At 35.7% G+C, this 22,583-nt stretch overlaps 1 protein-coding gene across 1 annotated transcript; it reads right to left on the bottom strand.

Annotated features, from left to right (window-relative positions):
- Positions 1 to 777: 777 nt before the first annotated feature.
- LOC123665651 (myrosinase 1-like) lies at positions 778 to 16,986 on the bottom strand. The gene is made up of 10 exons (XM_045599925.1): positions 16,911 to 16,986; positions 9,831 to 9,978; positions 8,318 to 8,484; positions 7,570 to 7,830; positions 6,751 to 6,839; positions 4,252 to 4,399; positions 3,997 to 4,160; positions 3,760 to 3,912; positions 2,001 to 2,092; positions 778 to 1,172 (listed from the first exon to the last, which is right to left on the bottom strand). Exons 1-10 carry the CDS (start codon positions 16,984 to 16,986, stop codon positions 941 to 943), a joined length of 1,530 nt encoding a protein of 509 aa, XP_045455881.1. The 3' UTR covers positions 778 to 940.
- Positions 16,987 to 22,583: the final 5,597 nt, after the last annotated feature.

Below are 22,583 nucleotides of genomic sequence, written 5' to 3' on the forward strand. Positions count from 1 at the left end.
CACGGGAGGAGAGGGGGTGGCTATATTCTTTAATGCCGTAACCACACAGCAGATTGAATGAAGTGCAGGATTGCAATCGTCAAAGTCATCGAAATGATGCGCACACATGAAAAAAGTTTCTATAGGTAGGGTACATGCTTGTCAGTCGCTGCCATCGCTGTGGTCGCATGTCGCGGTCGGACGCTTATGCTTTGCTATGTTTCGGATCTAGACTGGAACCGTTGATTGTAAGGCGTTTATACCCATTTATAATTTTTTAAGAAACATTAATGTATAAATTATTCAAATTATCAACATGAAAAATTCATTTGCTAATATTAAATAAACAAATGCAGAAAAAAATAATGTATGCATAACAACTCTATCATTATTATTTATTAGGGTTAACAGCTTCAATGCATACAATTTTTTTTAATAATTATTTCACTTCAGTCTATCGCAGTCCACTGCTGGATATAGGCCTCAATAAGTTCGCGCCGAAAATGGCGTGAACCCATGTTTTCCGCCCATAGCCACCACGCTGGGCAGGCGGGTTCAGTGATAGCTTTGTCGCACCGAAGACGCCGTTTCCCGTCTTTGGCCTGAGTATTTTAAAGTCAGCAGTTGGATGGTTATCCCGTCATCGGTCGGCTTTAAAAGTTTCAAGGTGGTAGTGGAACTGTGTTATCCCTTAGTCACCTCTTAAGACACCCACGGGAAGAGAGGGCGTAAAGGAAAAACTTAAATGGGTAAATCTTATTAAAATTAAATAAGACATTAGGTATAAAAACAACAGAGTATTAGAAAATATTTTTAATAGTAACTTAAAACATTGTAACGACCATGTAATATAAATTAAATGTTATGTGCAATAACATTAGTACGCGATATGCGATAATATTTGTACGTAATACACGAAAAAAATAATCAGCTGATTATAAAAAATTTCTTCTATAACATTTTATAAAGAGTTACTTACGAGTTTACCTAAAGTTATCAGGCCTATTAAAGTACATAAAGAAAATTTGCTGCTTCCAGCATTACTATGTCTTAATTCTCTGGTAACTTGCGAAGGGTGCGGCACATCTAGCGAGTGATGTTTTATGATGCTCTTGTAGTAGTGCGCGGAAGCACGTGGAGTGCGCTTGCGTAGAGGATCCGTGAAATCAATGTGGTAGAGGCCAAACCTCAATCTGCAAAACATTTTAATTCTTATTAATTTATTTAGGGTCATCATTATATATTAAAACTAATGACACAAAAGGTAACCTAAAACTATAATACAGCAAATTATTACAATTTCATAAGGTGAACACCGCATGCAAAAAAAAAAACAGAGCACCTGGGGTAATTGGGGATAGGGTTGGCAGCACGCTTGTGATGCTTCTGGTGTTGCAGACGTTTATAAACATATAAGCTACAGTAATCGCATACCATCAGGTGAGCCGTACGTTTGTTTGCCGACCTAGTTGTATAAAAAGAAAAGTGTTAAGTAAAGCATGACGTCATCAAACGCACACAATGACCACCAACTGTATAAATATAACAGAATGTACTGTACTAATAAGAATAGCAAGTGTGAATTTATGTTTTTATTTTAGTCTTTATTTTATTTTAATTAATTTAATTAATTAATTCAATAAGTGTACGGTGTTATCATGTACACACAGGGAATATACCTATATAACTGCGGAGTTTCTTGCCGATTCTTCTCTGCAGAATCTACATTCCGAATCGGTGGTAGCTTTACTTCTACAAATATAATTTATTTTTAAAGTTTTAATTTGTAAAATGACGATTCGAAAGTGCTCTCGGAACCTATTTGAATAAAGCTGTTTTTGATTTTGATTTTAATATCCGTTAACTCGCATTGGAGCAGAGTGGTGGATTAAGCTCTGATACTTCTCCTACATGGAGAAAGAGGCCTATGCCCAGCAGTGGGATGTTACAGACTGAAGATAATAAAGTGTGAATTCCAGGCACGTGTCGCACCTGACATACACATCTTTTTATGAACTTACGTTTGTCCAAATATCCATTCGAAATTGTCCATCAGTGACCATACGGTGTAACCGACGACATTTGCGCCATCTTCTTTTATAGCTAGCAAAATCTGTGTACAATGTACGAACTAATTACAATTCAATACGTAATAAAGCTAGAAAAAAATGTTTACATAAGACATAAACAAAATCAAATAAAAATGTTTTTAGTTTTAAGAACATCTGTAGTTTTTTACAAAGCCACGTCATCTAGATATTGACAATTATTATCTGTACAAATAAATAAAATTGAAGTGTCTGTTTGTAATATTAAAATAACCGCTTTTACTAAATACATACGGTACATATACCAAAATAACATTTTTTACAATTTTTGTCTGTTTGTCTGTGTGTCTGTCTATTTGTTCCAGCTAATCTCTGAAACGGCTAGGCCGACTTAGCAGGCAATAGCTGATATAATAAGGAGTAACTTAGGCTACTTTTATTTATTTATTTTTATATTTTTTCTGTGAACTGAACAATATATTTTTTTTAATTCAACGCGGACGAAGTTGCGGGCACAGCTATTGTACAATATTTATACAAAGACATTTCGTTAGTCTAAAGCAACAAAAACGAAAAGTAGAATACTAAAAATATATGTCTAAAAAAAACATACATGTGACATAATGATTGCTCTTTAGCGATAACATCGCCTTGGTACATCTTGTATTGTATCTTTCTTTATATGTGTCTGTATTTCGGTTTAAATTAAGAATAAATAAATAAATAAATAGATATATTTTCAACTATCGTTCTATCGCTATTACAGTTGGAAATATTCATAACTTAATGCTTGTTATAGGTAACAGCCGACTCGTATAGCTACATATATTTTTTTTCGATAAACGTACATATAAATAATACATATATAAATAAAAATTTATTTACACCCAGACTCGGGGTGGGAATCGAACCCACAACCCCCGGAGTATAAAGCAGGGTCACTACAAACTGCGCCAACGGGTTAGTCAAAAGCCAAAAGTAAATAACTAAATTAGACAACTACTGCTGTAGTTACTAGTAACCAGCATGCTTTCTATCAAAATTCTACGCCAATGACACCAATCAGTTCAATATTCTACGTTTATTTAGCTTAAAATTCAAGTATTGCTTTGACCACTCTATCAAATCTGATATACCAGTTTAATTTTAATAATATAGGTAGCAGTGATGTTTTTCTTCTGACAAAATCTTCTGACAAGAGAGTTGGTGTATTTTTTGCTCAGAGAATCGGCACCATTCCACGCGGACATAGTTTATACCGTAACTATGTGTAGATATATAGTTCTTAAGTTGTAAATTGTAAATCATTACAGCCCTTACAGTCCACTACTGGACATAGGCCTCCACAAGTTTACGCCAAAAATAGCGTGAACTCATGTGTTTTGCCCATAGTCACCACGCTGGGCAGGCGGGTTGGTGACCGCAGGGCTGGCTTTGTCGCACCGAAGACGCTGCTGCCCGTCTTCGGCCTGTATATTTCAAAGCCAGCAGTTGGATGGTTATCCCGCCATCGGTCGGCTTTTCAAGTTTCAAGGTGGTAGCGGAACTATGTTATCCCTTAGTCGCCTCTTACGACACCCACGGGAAGAGAGGGGGTGGCTATATTCTTTAGTACCGTAGCCACACAGTACTGTGTGTACATTGTAAATATGTATAATAACGTATTGTTAATTTTTATATTAAAATAAATGTTAATTTCAATGGAATAATTGAATATTTTTCTGTCACATACCTGTTGTAAATGGTCCTGTATGAAGCGAATACGTGCTGTGTCGTGTAGTTCAGCGCTTTTTGTACCCAAACCGTTCTCGGTAATGAGAATGCTGACATTCTTGTACCTTCTTGTGATCCATGTAATTTGACGACGTATACCCTCAGGGTTTATCTGAAGGAATTAAATAACCTTAACAAGTAGAAACACATATGCTAGCATTTCTGTCTTTGTGACAATACTTCACATATAATTTACCAGTATATATGAAGAGTCAGTAATAGGCCAGCGGGGATCAGTTTCCAATATTACGTTCAGCTCTTTAGAACCATTTATGAACCAAGGTCCTGGCTCCTCACCCTCGTGTGCTGGTCTTACTAGTCGACTCGTGTAATAGATCAGACTGTAGTAGTCATAGGTACCTTTAGAAAAAAAGAGGATCGACTATTAACTATCTTTCTTCATCTTCTTTCTAACTGGTTAATGTATACATACATAATACCTAATAACTACCTTTAATAAGTTTCTTTTCCTCTTCAGTAAATAGTGGTAATCTTGAGTATGGAAAGCCCTGCTTCTTACTATAATCGATCATTAACTTTTCTATAGCTGGTGGCCATCCTCCTTCTTCAGAATATATTGGATCTGAAAACCGTCCAACCTAAAAAAATAATATAACTTAAGAAATATACTGACACGTAGTTTGTGGCTGTTGTGCTGGCGGTTGCGGGTTCGATACCCACACATGACAAACATTTTTATTGGCCATACAGATGTTTGCCGTTGTCTGGGTGTTTGTGCAGTCCTTGTGGGTCACCCCACCGTGCCTCGGAGATCCAACGCTACTCATAATAGGATCATTACTCATAGTAGGGAATATATCCGCCAACCCGCATTGGAGCAGCTTGGTGGATTAAGTTCTGATCCTTCTCCTACATGGGGAATGAAGCCTATTCCCAGCAGTGGGAGATTACAGGCTGAAGCGTATACATATATTAACCCAATCGTCTTAGAAAAGATCAGTAAAACATTGAAAACGCTAAATTAACTAAGATAAAAAACTGGGCTTAAGGATTCATATCATTGTCAATATAAATGTCAGTGCAATAAATGTAATGTAATCGGATTAATGATATCTGATAACTATATATGATGACTGTTGTTTCTGAAATACACGTGTTTCTGATATCTGCTTGCTGAAGAAATTTGTAAAATATTTGTTCTAACTAAAAAAAAAATGTTATTTATTTATCATTGCCATATTTAACAGTACATAATTGTTATACAATTTATGTATGTATGTATTGCAAGTTCGTATTAATAGTTTATATCACATTAACATTCCTAAACATATCTATAGATTGTATATTCATTTTTATGGAGACGATCTTTTCGGTTTGAAATTTTTATTTACAGCTTTGATTGATGCGACAATCGTTTAAATGTGATCCAGGAGAAATATAACGCTATTTTTGCATTCAAACAGAAACAGACAAATCTTTTGACTTTAATGTAGAGCAAATAAGCGAAATACAATAAATTAGAGATTAGAATTATTATACAACATAAATACGTACTATAAGCGTATCTATACAAATAAATAAAATTGGAGTGTCTGTTTGTAATATTAAAATAACCGCTTTTCACTAAATGCGTATGGATGTATGCACAGTACATATACCGAAATAACATTTTTACAATTTTGTCTGTCTGTCTGTCTGTTTATTTCGGCTAATCTCTGAAACGGCTGGACCGATTTTGACGGGACTTTCACTGGCAGATAGCTGATATAGTAAGGAGTAACTTAGGCTACTTTTATTTTAGAAATTTATTTATTTTAAAACTCTGGGAACTTAACTATAACTTTTTTGTTAAATTCCGCTCGGACGAAGTCGCGAGCACAGCTAGTAATTTATAAATTAACTATGTAAAATGATGAATAAAACTTATCAGCCACACGCAATGAAGTAAATGCTTGAACAGCAGTTGAACCAGTTTCGTTTCCTTGATCTTGACTCAGTTTGTGACAAAATGAATGGAATGCTTACGAAATAATCAACGGATAATTTGCATAACTTTCAATAATGATGCAGTAAAGGTAATATGAAAATATGTTTTTATGGAAGAACAGATTTTTGAGGAAAAATTTATTAATATTAAAAAGAAAATAAATAAATAAAAAATATAATGGTAATTGTACACGCATATTTGGTACAGAGTAAGCAATCTATCGTCTTTTATACAACACATGAAAATAAATTCCTACATCCTTTTGACATTCCATAACTTAAAAATAATTTTACTGATCTTAGATATCATTTTTCAAAAGTTCAATTTGTATTTTTGTAATTATAAAGGCGCCAAACAAGCGAACGCTCCGCCAATGGTAAGCCAGTACCGTGGTCTGTTGGTGCCTGCTAAGTCGCATCACAAGCGCAATGGCGAATCTATCGGATCTCCCTAAGTTCTCGTCCTTAGATCCTCCTCCTACCTTACTGCAAGAACACAATATTACCTGAGAGTAGTATTAGTTGACTGTGACTATGTGTGTGGTACGATACTTCTACAGTTAAATTAAAGTCATTCATTCATTTCAGTCTAAATTTTAAACAAGATATTTTCTGACCTGTTTACCTCAATAGTCTTGTTGTTACTGAGATAGGGCACAGCAGGAATTTCCTGCTTAAAATATGGAGCAGCCCGACTGGGGAAGTACCTCGACCTTACAGAAGATCACAGCTGAATATTACTGTTTTTAAGCAGTATTGTGTTCCTGTTGGTGAGTAAGGTGACCAGAGCTCCTGGGGGGGATTGGGGATTGGGTCGGCAACGCGCTTGCGATGCTTCTGGTGTTGCGGGCGTCTATAAGCTACGGTAATCGCTTACGATCAGGTGAGCCGTACGTTTGCCGACCTAGTGATATAAAAAAATAAAATAAAATAAAAACAATTAGCTGCTAAGCTACTATGATACACCTGGTGAAGCTACTCTGAAACGTATATTTTTACTTACACCAAACTCTCTCGCCAGTTCTGCCAAGTCCTCGTCATCTTCTGTCTTAGCTTCTAACCATATAGGATTGTTCGCTATTGACACTTTACCTAGAAATTATAGTACATAATAATAGCATTCTAATTTAATAGTTTTGGAATTACTACTTGTACACCTATGCTGACGCTAGACCATTTCCTTTGCCCTAAGGTTGCCTGGAAGAGATCGCTTTATAGCGATAAGGCCGCCCTTTGTACCTAATGAATATATTGTTAATATTTTTCTTTCTTTGCTATGTATCATTTCTGTTTTTGGTGTACAATAAAGCGTATTATTATTATTCACTTTTTAATTTTTAATTAACAATAAGATAAAAATCAATAACTTAAATGACTTCGTATTTTAATAATTGGAATTTGATAATCATTATGACATAGTATAAAACAAAGTCACTTCCCGCTATCTGTTGTAAATGTCGCGTATAGCCCTTTTATGGAAAATAAATATAGTCTCAATATCTGTAGCATTACCCCACAGTAACAGATCGTAAGACATAACGCTATGGAAATAGCTAAGATATATCAAACGTGCAGTAGAAACGTCGCGTCGGTCAGTTGTCGAACTTTTCTAACTGCGAATGCTGCGAAGCTGAGTCTACCATTTAAGGGTCTTTATTGTTAGTCATTATACGATACGATTCAGCCAAATAGTTTCCACTGCTAGGCATAGGCCACTATTTATCAAAAGTTATTTTAATTAAAATTATTTCAGCAACGGGCGTTATTTTCCTACACTATAATGTTCCATAAATCTTGTCTATATAAAATCACATAAATTTACCATGGTATTTTTGCTTATAATTTTCATCATATATCCTCCAAGCCTTGGCGTGTGCCATCAATACATTCTTATTGCATAGGAACGGCCCGAGCCAAGGTTCAGTGACAATTGGTACAAGGATTGCAAAATTGTAAACTAAATCGCACACCATATGTGGCTCGTTGATTGTAATCCATGTTTTCACTCGGTCTGCGTAATTTGAGAAGACTACTCCTGCGTAGTCCGCAAACCAATCCGCAATAAGAGGATTTGTCCAGCCGCCTGAAAAAAATGTATATATGAGTTTAATACATAATAAAAATCATTTTATTTATTTATTTATTCTTAATGTACACTGAAATAAAGACGTATACAAAGAGAGATACAAGATGTACAAAGGCAATCTTATCGCTAACGAGCGATTTCTTCCAGATAACCTTTAGGTATAGGACACGATACAGTAGCAGCGGTTAGAAATGTGCACATATTAAGGCGGAAAAAATCAATAATAAATAACGTTAAACAAATTGGATATATATATATATCACAATCGATAATCATCTACACATATAAATAAAATTAGAGTATCTGTCCAAGATTTCATAACGGTAAAGGATGTCACATAGCAACATATAATTTTCATCCCATTATTTCTACGGGATCAAGAACACAGAATAAGCTCCTACGCGAACGAAGTCGTGGGTACAGTTAGTTTAAAAATAAAGAAAGGTATTCAAGTTTGACAACCTAACCAACAAGTTCAACTTACCGAGGTTTTGTATACTCAGAGGCAGATCGAAATGCTGAAGGGTTATCACTGGTTCTATCCCCTTCCTTAAGAGACCATCAATTAATTTGTTGTAATAATTTATACCATCTTTGCTTATTTTATTCGGAAAACCCGTTGGTAGGATTCTGGTCCAGGATATTGAAAATCTAGAAAATATAATTTAACTTAGTATAATATTAAACTTGATCCTTAACTTAAACTCTAAATATTGTGTTCAAGTAACAATTAATTTTGAAAATATAGAATCGTCATCAGTTACTATTTAAAGCTCCATCCGGGTCGGTGTCTAGTGATTTTCTAAAAAAGTTCTAGTATTCCAGTAACTTGTTGCATCGCTTTTATATATGCATATATCGTGTAATGCAGATCAATTCGCCTTTTTAATTCCTACCATTATTTTGTACTAAAAGTTTTTTCAAAAGTTTAAAAGCGATTATTATATATGTGCTGTGTGGCTACGGCACTAAAAAATTTAGCCACCCCCTCTCTTCCCGTGGGTGTCGTAAGAGGCGACTAAGGGATAACAAGGTTCCACAATCACCTTGGAACTTAAGAAGCCGACCGATGGCGGGATAACCATCCAACTGCTGGCTTTGAAATACACAGGCCAAAGATGGGCAGCAGAGTCTTCGGTGCGACAAAGCCAGTACTGCGGTCACCAACCCGCCTGCCCAGCGTGGTGACTATGGGCAAACACATGAGTTCACGTTATTTTTGGCGTAAACTTGTGGAGGTCTATGTCCAGCAGTGGACTGTATAGGCTGTAATGATGAATCACAAACTTTTTTTTTTCAACTAGTTCGGCAAACAAGCGTACGGCTCATATGATGGTAAGCGATTGTCGTAGCTTATAGACGCCTACAAAACTTAAAGTATCGCAAACGCCCCCGACTATACTCCCGACTATACCGTGAGTTTTGGCCACCTTACTTACCACAGGAACACACCGCTACTTGAGAGCAGTAATATTGACGTGGTTCCGCAGTCGGGCTATTCAAGATTTTGAGCAGGATACTTCAATTTTTCCCCTTAGTAATATTTTCTCATTCTTCTCTAATTATTAGAGGCCTTCGCTTACCAATAGGAATTAGAAATTTAAGGATATATATGTATTCTATTGGTCTTAGTTCGTCTATTGCAGACAATTTAGTCAGTGTCAGAAAGACACTGTGTCGCCTAGAACACTCTTCAGAAAAACGCAGAGTTGCCTAAGCTCTGCGCCACCCTCTCGACCTCACTGGCTAGGCCCACAGGAACGACAAGTCGATACGTGTGAAGCCAGTTCGGCTGCAGGAGTCTTTCGCATTTTAGAGCTATGCCACGAATGCTTGAGGGAGACCTCATTCCGGGTTTCAAATGAAGTTTTCCTCCTCCAGGACCCTGATGATTTTGAGCCAGGTTTATCCCTTGGTCGCCTTTTACGACCCCCACAGGAAGAAAGGGGGTGATGCTATTCTACTCAGCCAACACTACAAGGCATATATGTATATACCTGTAAAAATGCAGTCCTAATTCATGTGCAATGTGGATGTCCTCTTTCCATAAGTGGTAAGAATTGCAGGCCACGTCTCCCGTGGTACCATCGGAAACAAGATTTGGATCATTATGCAGCGCGTTGTCCCATATACTTATCCCTTTATCTGCAAAAAAGTTTTCAAATTTATAACATACTAGCTGCTACCCGCGACGTCGTCTGCATGAACGCTATACAGCACAGATAATATGTAGCTTATAAGCTATATATATGTTGACCCGACTTCTTAATAATATTCGTGCCAAAATTGTGAAGTAAAACCATGCAGTACTTTTTAAGTTTTTCCCGGACAAACAGACAAAAATTCTAAAAACTATATTTTTTGCTTCGGTATCGATTGTAAATCACACCCCAAGTATTCTTTTAAAAAAAATATTCAATGTAGAGTTTTGAATTTCCTACCATTTTATTATATGTATAAATGATGAAAAAGTTCTGTACGATAAGTGCCAAGACACGGAAATGTGAATCGGCAGTAGAACGGAAAGTTTATTTTATACTTTTTTAATCTACAAAGGTGACAAACGAGGGCATAATCCACTTGGTGGTTAGCAGTTTTTTTTCTTTTTTTTTTTTACGTGGGGAAAATCCATCATCGATACCCTCCAGCGCGGGGGCGCAAGAGAGTTATGTCAGACTCCTACTGACTAAAAAACCACTACGTGTGAGCAGTCGTCCGCCTGGGTGGGTGGGGCGAGATGGGGTTGCGCTAGCATTCGCCACCTCGCTCCGGCGGTTGGTTAGCAGATACCGTAGCCTATGCATATCTGCAATACAATGAGCATTATAAATGCCAACCCCATTCCCGGCCCTCTCCTGGTGCTTTACTTACTCACCACAAGAACATAGCACTAGTTAGAGTAAGGCTGCTCAATCTTTTCAATAGTCGGGCCAAACGGAGGATTCGGGAATTTACGGTGAGACAATTCCTATTTTAATTACTCTCAAGACTCTCCGATCTTAAGAAATGAAATTAATAATTATTGATTATTTTTATTCATCATTCATCATTACAGCCTATACAGTCTACTGCTGGACATAGGCCTCCACAAGTTTACGCCAAAAATAACGTGAACTCATGTGTTTTGCTCATAGTCACCACGCTGTATTACGTAATGCCAACTATAAAAAAAATATAGAGCATCTTATATTCTTTGTTTCGTTATGTCTGTTCGTGCTGGACTCGGTAGTAAATATTGCATATCGACTAGTTTTGGATTTACATTTCCTTAACCGCGCGCAGGAGAGACATCGATATAGTATAGACTAAGTCGAACTAGCCGATGTGCAATATAAACTACCGGGTATTGTAAGTACTTCGTTCCTTCTGAGGCAGCTAATTTGGCGGGATTTATGAATTATATAATTTGATTCAATTTGGTAGATATTTCAAAACTTGCTGGTGTGTGTGGGCCATTTAAAAATCGTTGTTATCGATGTAAGGTGGCTCGCGGGCCTAGGGCTGATAAGTCTTGACTTAGAGAAATATTATTAGGCTGTGGTCTTCTGGAAGATCAAAGTTCTCCTGCAATCGAGCTGCTCCAAATTTTGAAAAAAAAAAACTTCCTGCTTTGCCCTACCTTTATTTAGTTACGACAAGAAATTTTTCATTTGATGACAGATTAGCAATATTGTCACAGAAACTGGCTGTGTTATTAGCGAGGCCTAGCGTTTGAGTACAACCACTTGGTTGCTAATTTCTTTTTTCAACAATAACGTTATTAATGTTTACATTAAACTCTATAATTATGTTTTAAATTATCTTTATATTATACTTAAAGGACAATTTCGTAATTAATATTGAATAAATAAATAAATAATTAGATAACCCATTTTAAAACAAGTATCGGTTAGGTAAATTACACATTATTTTAATATTATTGTAGAATGTAATTATTGACCTTAATCTAGTTTTGATGATGAAATAAAATGAAAAGGAAGTACTAAATTTTTTTTTGTTTGTATGTTCACATTCATATCTAAGTTTAACATGAAGTTTTTTTATACAACTAGGTCGGCAAACAATCGTACGGCTCACCTTATGGTAAGCGATTATTGTAGCTTATAGACGTCTGCAGCACCGGAAGCATCTCAAGCACGTTACCAACCCTCCCCCCAGTCCCTCCAGGAGATCTGATCATCTTACTCACCACAGGAACACAACACTACTTCAAAGCAGTGCTATTTAGCTGTGATCTTCTGTAAGGTCAAGTAGTTTCCCAATCGGACTGCTCCTCTACGTCAGTTAAAGTAATTGAGAAAATCAGCAATTAAATTAATCGAGGGAATCAATTTATCTTTAACTTTTTTACTAAACGTCACTATACAAATTACTACCAGTTGAAATGCAAAACCTGTTTTATTAATCAGTTTATCCGGGCAGTTAGGAACAATATTTTTACATGAATTTTAACTGAGGTAGGGTACAGCAGGAATTTCAGGAAATTGTAGGCAGCTTAAAATATGGAGCAGCCCGACTGGGGTAGTACCTCGACCTTAAAGAAGACCACAGCTAAATAATACTATTTTCAAGCAGTATTGTGTTCCTTTTGGTGAGTAAGGTGACCAGAGATCCAGGGGCGGGGGTATTGGGATAGGATCGGCAACGCGCTTGCAATGCTTCTGGTGTTGCAGGCGTCTATAAGCTACGGTAATCTCTTACCATCAGGTGAGTTGTACGCTTGTTTACCGACCTAGTGATACTAGTGATATAAAAAAAATATGTTACTTGATTGATACGCAAATAATTTTTACTTTGTTGTTGGTATTTTAGTTATTAAATTACTGGTAACTTGACTAAAATTAACATCTTACTTCAAACGCTTTTGGTAGTCTTCATAACATCAATGTAAGTATATAGGAAACAAAGATGAGTTGACGAGTCGATATCCAGCCTGTGACATCCCACTGCTGGGGATAGGCTTTTTTCTCCATGTAGAAGAAGAGTCGGAGCTTAATCCACCGTACTGCTCTACTGCGGGCTGGATATATTCCTTTCTAGAGTAACGTTTACTATCAGGTATGAATGATAACAACCGGGACCGACAGCTTAACGTGCTCTCTGAGGCATAGTGGGAAGATCCACAGGAACAGACAACCAGGCCGGAAAGATGAAATATTTGTACAAATACAATTATCTATCCCGAGCGGAAATCGATCTCGTCAGAAAAAATAGCCGGTGTGTGAACACAACCGATGTCTTAATAAGTCAATAAATGTACCAATATAATACTGTTTTCAAGCAGTATTGTGTTCCTGTTGGTGAGTAAGGTGACCAGAGCTCCTGGGGGGATTGGGGATTGGGTCGACAACGCGCTTGCGATGCTTCTGGTGTTGCAGGTGTCTATAACCTACGGTAATCGCTTACCATCAGGTGAGCTGTACGCTTGTTTGCCGACCTAGTGACATAAAAAAAACAAGTATTGTCATTAAAAGTTATTTTGCGAGTGTTTTAATAAGTTTTTATTACTGGTATAATGAACTAGTAAAATCTTGTGCTGCCAGTTTAAAGGTTTAATGTTATATTTTTAAAATTCGCGACGACTTATTTCAAAGTATTAAACATTGCCCGCGGTATCCATTAATCATTTTATAATCTATAGAGAGTTTATATATGTATATATAAGACAGTTTCTAAACGTGTTCTTTAATTAAATAAATATAAATTAATCATATAAATATCATATTATATACACACGGTCGTCTGTTCCTATGGTATGGTAAGCAACTTAATGCTTGTGTTACAGGTAACAGCCGACTGTTATAACTTTTTTTTTGATAAATATACATAGAAATAATACATATATAAATATATAAATACAAATATTATATTACACCCAGACTCAGGCGGGAATCGAACCCGCAACCCGCGGCACAGAAAGCAGGGCCACTACAAACTGCGCCAACAGGCTAGTGTAGTAATAGTATTTACATTTGCTATCAATAAATTTATTTAAGATTTAAAGATTTTAGCTGTATTTAAATTAATCGTAATATGTAAAGTACGTTATTGGTTCAGGGAAATTAATTAAGAAACCTTGACAATACAATGTATAAAATATTAATAAATTAATCATTTGTATAATTTATGTTAATTAGATTTTTTTAACTAGGCATGTCTTGCCTTGCCCTAATATTCAAAACTGTTAGTATGTAATGACGCTACTAAGAATATTACAACGAAGGTTCTGAATAGATATATCTGTAATTATTTTTATGTAAGTATCAAAGTGGTCGTTAATGGTTGAGGGGAGGTTCGTTCGACAAAAATGTTTGTATTAGGTCATACAGATGTTGCGCTTTGTAATTTGGGATTTTACGACTATTTAGTGGTGGTTTCCGGACCCCACACATCTTGTCCTTAACATTCTGGGGGCCGTCTTTTTTTTTAATTCATTGGAACCACAAACAAGTTTAAAATAGACATAAATTACATTAAAGTTAAGTAATACAATTTAAGTTATTGCAAACTCAACACTGATGGTCACATTGAACATAATTAAATTGCAAATGGTGAACCTGTCTTACAATCCATTGTTTCTTTATTTAAATTTGATAAGTTTTAATCAAAATATTATATACTAGCGACCCGCTCCGGCATCGCACGGGTATAAAATATAATTATAGCCTATGTCATTCACTGAAAAAATGATTAAAATCGATCCAGTAGTTTTGATTTATTCATTACTGCCCGTGGCCCGCACGCGTTAACTTAGAGTAAAAGCCGGCCGGAACCGCCGCAAACGCTACGTACCGCGATTTTTAAATCTGTAATATCTTCGGAAATATTCATTTAAATCATATGCTGTAAAGGGCCATATAGATTTATATTAAATAAAAAATATATTTAAGGTATTTAATTGGATAAGGATTAATGCTGTATTGGTTAAAATCGCTTCGAAAATTAGCCATTATTTGTCGTAAAAGGTTAATGACAAAAAAATGTTATTGTGGGATATCCATAAGAGATAGGTATATACCATCGCGGAGTTTTCTATAGACCTTTTCAATGTGTACAATACTTAGTACATTATTTTAATAAATCTCGTAGGGTTCAGCCTGCGTTTGCAATTTAAGCGAAAAAAAATTATAATTATTTACGACATAACATTAGAAAACTCAAAAATAACAGTATTTCTCCACTATTTAATGGATGTTATTATACATATAAACCTTCCTCTTGAATCAATCTATCTATTAAAAAGAACCGCATCAAAATCCGTTGCGTAGTTTTAAAGATTTAAGCGTACATACATATGCAGGGACAGAGAAAGCGACTTTTTTTTATACTATGTAGTGATAATACATAATGTACTCACATATAGATATATAAAATTTGATTAATAGGTTTAATTATTATAGTGACTATAAAATATATATATATACATATATATGCCGTTGAGTATATTAAGCGTATCGATGGCTATTTTGATTGATCGATTGAGCCTGTAACGTCATATGATAGGCCGCTTTCTCTATGTCGAAGAAAGGTCGGGTGTTGGACACCCAGACCGGAAAAAAATATTTGTACAAATACAAAATATAAACTTCGAGCGGGAATCGTAACCGCGACCGCTGGTGCTTAGGCACCTAATCGCATCACCAAAGGGGCTATCTCATGGATAGTCTTATAATTTTTTAAAATATTCGTTTCCTTATAATTCGAAAAGATACTGCCCTGTGATAAATGAACTAATCCAAACTTAACTAATTAAAGGAATCTTAGTAATAACTGTGTGGTTACGGTAGTAAAGAATGTGGCATGAATATTATCGCATATCGCGTACTAATGTTATTGCATATAACATGTAATTTATGTTACATGGTCGTTACAATGTTTTAAGTTACTATTAAAAATATTTTCTTATACTCTGTTGTTTTTATACCTGATGTCTAATAATTTTACGCCTATTATCTAATTTAGTAATATAAATAATTAGCTGTGTGGTTACGGCAGTAAATAATATAATCACCCCCTCTCTTCCCGTGGGTGTCGTAAAGGCGACTAAGGGATAACACCGTTCCACTACCACTTTGGAACTTAAGAAGTCGACCGATGGTGGGATAACCATCCAACTGCTGGCTTTGAAATACACAGGCCGAGGACGGGCAGCAGCGTCTTCGGTGCGACAAAGCCAGCCCTGCGGTCACCAACCCGCCTGCCCAGCGTGGTGACTATGGGCAAAACACATGAGTTCACGCCGGTTTTGGCGTGAGCTTGTGGAGGCCTATGTCCAGCAGTGGACTGCGATAGGCTGAAGTGATGATGATTAAGTGATAAATAATAATAAGGTATTGTAGACTTCGTCTTAATTTGATTTGGTGTTTAAAAAAACCGTTATTGATAACTATTTGATTTGGTGTTTAAAAAAAAACGTTATTTATTGTTTTCTAATGTTTACGCGAATTTTACTCATTTAATGAAACAACTTTTTTCGGATTTTATCGCGGTTTGAGTCCTCCCGTGACCATGGTTGCTGTAAAGTATCCGAAACGTCGGGAATCAAAAGTTAATAATAAACCGCGATAAAATCCGAAAAAAGTTGTTTCATTAAAAAACCGTTATTGCCTATAACTAGAATTAATCGTTTACAAGAATGTTGTCATGTCATTATCATTTGATTCCTGTTAGTTTTTTCATTTAACATAAAAATGTCAAATTTTTCAAATGTCAAAATTCATTTGTCAAATGTTTCAACATAAAAATGTCAAATTTTATGTTGAAACATTTGAAAGTGTAGGTACTCGTAAAATGATGAAAATGTGACGTTTTCATTGCACTGTTACATATCGAAATTGCATATTTTAACTATTTCATAATAAGTTCTAAATTAAACTGTAATTATTTGATTCTTTTTGTATTCTAAAGCTGATGCTAGTCATGTGGTCCCATTTATATTTGAAATATTACGAATTCTTTTGGACTTATCATTAATAAAACGTATTTAATTTTCATTCAATTGTACTTATTATGCACAATTATTATATAACTTTTTTGGTTTAAATTGAAATATGAATTTTTAATAATATCATCCTTACCACTGGCATTCCAAGCGCCTTCTATCTGATAAGCGGATGTTCCAGCACCGAATTTGAACCCAGGGGGAAATTTCATATCCACAGCAACACACGCTGCCCATAGTGTAGTGAAACTGAAATAAAATTCTAGAATAAATAGACCAGTTATTCGATTTCTTCTATTTTTAACCGACTTCCAAAAAAAAAGAGGAGGTTCTCCATTCGACTGTATTTTTTTTATTTTTTTTATATGTTACTTCGGAACTTTTAGATTTCGACAAATTTTCTTTTGATCGAAAGGTGGTGTGTGTCATTTGGTCCCATTTAAATTTATTTGAGATCTAACAACTACTTTTCGAGTTATATCTAATAATGCGTTTCTACTTGACGCTTTTTTCGTCGACCTACGTTGTATTATACCGCATAACTTTTTACTGGATGTACCGATTTTGCTGATGATGGAATCCCAGAGAAATCGAGGGAAACTCTTGAAAATCCGCAATAACTTATTACTAGGTGTACCGATTTTGATAAATTTTAATTTTATCGAAAGCTGATGTTTATCATGTGGTCACATTTAAATTTTATCGAGATCTGATAATTACTTTTTGAGTAATCTTTGATAACGCGTAGTTATTTGACTATTTTTTCGTCGATCTACGCTGTATTACTCGTCGATGTAATTGAAGTCGGTTTTTTTTTCGTAAGCGAGCAAACACAATTATTTTTATTTATTTTTTTATTTTATTTAACAAGTTTACCTACAGTTATTTACATTAATATAACTTAAAAATAATTGCAAATAATACAAAATTAAATGTAATAACTACTTACAGGTAAACACCACATGTATAACAATAAAGGCATTACATAAAAATTACATAATCAGCAAACTTAAATTCAAAGTTAGAAAAAAAAGTTGTCATTTGACGGTACCAGACAATAATAAGATTATAAAAACGTGGTCAAAGACTACATATATTTTAACACATTTTTACGATACGAATAGATGGAGTCAGCGTGATGGTCAATCAAACCTATAATTACTTCGCCGTGACTTTTGTTATCCAGATCGAAAGCAGCATATTTGATCAGAGAACCAAGAGCATGTAATGTAATGCTAAAACTATAAAGTTTAATAGCAGTAAACTTTGTTTTAGGAGTATATTTTTACTTTCAAGACCCCCACTATTTTAAATTTTCGTTACGTTTCGCGTATGAACAGATTTGATGTCTATATGGCTTGCGTTGCGTATGTCGATCATAGCTCACTAAATATTTCTACATACTCACATTGGTTTATATTTATTTCTATTCTAATTGTGAAATATAAAATTGTAAGCAAATAGGTCCGTTTGTAAATCTTTTATTTATTTTTATAATCTTTGTCTAAGTGTAATAAGTATTACGTGTAAATTTTAAAAATGTGAAACGTTTTACAAACCCCTCGTGCGATTAGGTACTATACTGATATGATGATATCTGTGAAGTGTTTTTGTGTAAACTTGCTATAATTACTTTTCGTGTTTCAACGTGTATGTTTGTAAAGGTGAGTTAGCCTAAAAATACGAATATAATAATAAATATATACACACACGGTCGTTTGTTCCTAAAGTAAGCAACTTAATGCTTGTGTTATAGGTAACAGCCGACTGGTATAGCTACATATTTTTTTTATAACATACTTATAAATAATACATATATAAATATATAAATAAATATTTATATTACACCCAGACTCGGGGTGGGAATCGAACCCACAACCCTCGGAGCAGAAAGCAGGGTCACTACAAACTGCGCCAACGGGCTAGTCAAATAATATGATAAGCGCGTAATAAACTCGAAATAATTAGTTTTATACCCGACTGCAATGGAAGGCATGAAATTGAAGGATAAGTCAAATCATTCTCTCTGTGTGCGTGTTTCCGACTGCGTGTATGTACTTGTACTACTTTGCATAAAATTTCGAAGGACTTTTTTCACGTGGGGAAAATCCATCATGGATACCCTCCAGCGCTGGGGCGCCAGAGGGTTATGTCAGACTCCTACTGACTAAAATCCACCACGTGTGAGCAATCACCCGCCTGGGTGGGGCGAGATGGGGTCTCGCTAGCATTCGCCACCTCGCCTCAGCGGTAGGCCCGGGCAAAACCTCCGGGCCCCGGCACAATGGTGGGGTGGCCTCGCTCACAACAAGGCCATCCCTCAGACGTATGGGGTCATGTCGTCTGGCCAGCCGAAGTCCCCCGACTATCAACCGCCGACCCCACTATTACGAAGGGAGGAGGAGGTGGGCAAACCGTCTCCTCCTTGCCCCTGTACGTCTGCGCCGGAGTGGGCCAGCAGAGTCAGTCATTACCGCCGTCTGCCACGATCTCTCGCTGTCAAGCATGGCCTTTACGACACTCAGCAGCGAGAGATCCCGTCCGAGAACCGCTCAAAGTGTGCGCCGCTGCGGTTAAACAATTAGAGAGCTAGCTTAACTATAACGAATAAACTAGGAATATTTGAAAGAAATATTTGTATATATTTAAAAAAAAAAAAATTATTATAGAAATATTAAGCAAACAATAACGAAAATAATGAACACAAAAGCTGTCTAATTTGGTGGAGTCGTCCGGAAATATGCGTGTATATTTTTTATACAACATACTTCTGAGATAGGGCACAGCAGATTCGTTTCTGCTCAAAATCTGGAGCAGCCCGACTGGTGAAGTACTTTGACCTTACAGAAGATAATAGCTAAATAACACTGCTTTCAAGCAGTGTCAGACGCAGTGCAGACGTCTGTAGGCTACGGTGATCGCTAACCACCTGGTGAGCTATATGCTGGTTGACCTAGTTTTTTACAAAAAATATATAAAATACTAGCTGACTCCGCAAACGTTGTTTTGCCATATATTTTATTAATCTTCTCAATCCCCCCCCCCCCTCATAGCATAGAGGAATGAAAAATAGATGTTGGCCGATTCTCAGACCTACCCGATATGAACACAAAATTTCATGAGAATCGGTCAAGCTGTTTCGGAGGACTTTAACTACAAACACCGCGACACGAGAATTTTATATATTAGATGTAGTAATTGACAGTTATATAAGATATAATTAACTTTTATATTAGTTTTACGTTAATTGACATTTATAAAAAATTAAAGTAAAAACTGCTAATTAAAAGTTGATATTTTTTTTTTAAATTAACCGCAAAAAAATATGACTCGGAAAATTTATTTAATAAAAACTAATAACTTGGAAATATTACAAAACATAATATAACAAATAAATAAAATTGGAGTGTCTGTTTGTAATATTAAAACAATTGCTTTTTACTAAATGTATATGTTACATCACTTTATCATTTCAGCCTATTGCAGGCCACTACTGGAGATAGGCCTCCACAAGTTCGTGCCAAAAATGGCGTGAACTCATGTATGTCGCCCATAGTCACCACGCTGGGCAGGCGGGTTGGTGACCGCAGGGCTGACTTTTGTCGCACCTAAGATGCTGCTGCCCGTCTTCGACCTGTGTATTTCAAAGCCAGCAGTTGGATGGTTATCCAACCATCAGTCGGCTTTATAAGTTCCAAGATGATAGTGGAACTGTGTTATCCCTTAGTCGCCTCTTACGACACCCACGGGATGAGAGGGTGTGCTTAATTCTATAGTGCTGTAGCCACACAGCAAATATTATTACGGTACATATACCAAAATAACATTGTTTATAATTTTAATCTCTGAAACGGCTGATGTAGTAAGGAGTAACTGAGGCTACTTTGTTTTTAGAAATTTATTTATTTTATAACTCTGAGAACGAACAATAACTTTTTTGTTAAATTCCACGCGGACGAAGTCGCGGGCACAGCTAGTAAAACATAAAACGACATACATACAATATTATATTATATACCTAGCCAACTTCGTACTGCGTATACATTTTTTTTCGATTTAAATAAATCGATTTTTAAATTTTGTTCTCTTTTATAGTAACGTGGTTCACGTCAACAGTATGAGAACAACAAAAAAAATAACAATTTGTTGCTGTTACCTACAACACAGGCATTACTTTGCCTACCTAAGAAGTAGACGATCGTGAGTTTATGCTAAATTTCTTTTTTTATTAAAGGAAAATAAAGTAGCGTAACGTACTACAGGCAGTTAAATAAACATATCTAAAATATTCACATATCTTAACGGGAATGACACAAACCTCCTATTAAAAAAAAAGAACAATAAAACCTTGAATGATGTACAAAGTAATATGACAAAAAAATTAACCAACAATTAATATGATAACTTGATTTTATTATGATAAAAATAATGCTTAAAAAAAGATTTAATTGTCTCTATAAACTGAATTAAAATAATTATTGTGTTCGTAATACATTTCATTGTACGTCATTAGTCTAGTAAAATTTTCAACATTTATATAATGAATAAAATAATAAATTTAATTTAATCATTTTAATCGTATTATTTACTGTTCGGCAGATTAAACAAAAGACTAAAAGTATGGTATTTCTGGACAGCAAGAAAGTCTTTGAGTCTGTCAAAACCTGGGCTGTCCTGGATTCCCTGCAGAGATGTCATAACGACTAGAGATATATCGAGGTACTGAGGTGTATGTACGCCCGGCGACGAGGACCGTCCATGTCGAAGATCAGTGATTAAGGACCATTTTCCGTCGTCGTGGGGTAAAAGAGGGCGAAGAACTATTTACCAATGCGCTGTAGAATGTCTTTAAGACTGATTGGAGCGGAAGAGTTCGACGTCAACGGCGAATACATCTATTAATTTCATTTCACTGACGATATCGTCATCTTTATGGAAACGCTGGAAGCGACTCTTCCAAAAAAAAAAAAATGCCAAATGCTGGTTGACCTAAATAAGTGCTCCCAACGAGTTGGTCTCGGTGTAAAATTAGACAAAATGCAATTTGTGTTTGACAATCAAGTCATAACGAAACTTGTGTCGGTCGATGGTACCCTTTTCGAAGTTGTTCAGGATTATGACTACCTAGGCCATATTATTCAATTAGGCCTTAGGCATGTCACAATTAATAATATATAAATTTACCTCATCGAGTTTCTGATATATTACTAAGTAATTGTGTTGAAAACACTGTAAATCAATAAAAGATAAAACTAATAATAGCTGATTTATAATAGGTCTTTTACCTATGAAATTGCTGTTTTTGATGAAATAAGTTAATGCACTTTTTTCTATATTTTTTATTTTTATTATTCAAAGTAATTGCCCATGGAATCAATGCATTTTTGCCAACGTAGTGGTAACTTATTGATGCCTTTCTTGAAAAACTCTGCTGAACGGGAGGCAACAAACTCTTCAAAGGCATTTTGTACTGTTTCTCGAGGATTGAATTTTTTTTCCGCCAAAAAGTTATCCAAACTCTGGAAAAAGTGAAAGTCTAAAGGTGCAAGATCTGGCAAGTACGGTGGATGAGGAAGAACTTCCAACCTTAGCTCTTATAACTTGGAGACCATCTGCTTTGCAATATGAGGTCGCGCGTTGTCATGCAGGAGTAGCGGAGCCTAGCGATTGACTAAAGCTGGTTGGAGACGTGCGAGCTTCCCCATTATTGTGTTTAGTTCTTCACAGTACACATTTGCAGTAATGCTTATGCCATTTGGCAAGAAGCTGTGAAGAATTACACCGGCGCTAGACCACCAAACAGTTAGCA

This window comes from Melitaea cinxia, chromosome 24, assembly GCF_905220565.1.
Source record: "Melitaea cinxia chromosome 24, ilMelCinx1.1, whole genome shotgun sequence".
NCBI lineage: Eukaryota > Metazoa > Arthropoda > Insecta > Lepidoptera > Nymphalidae > Melitaea > Melitaea cinxia.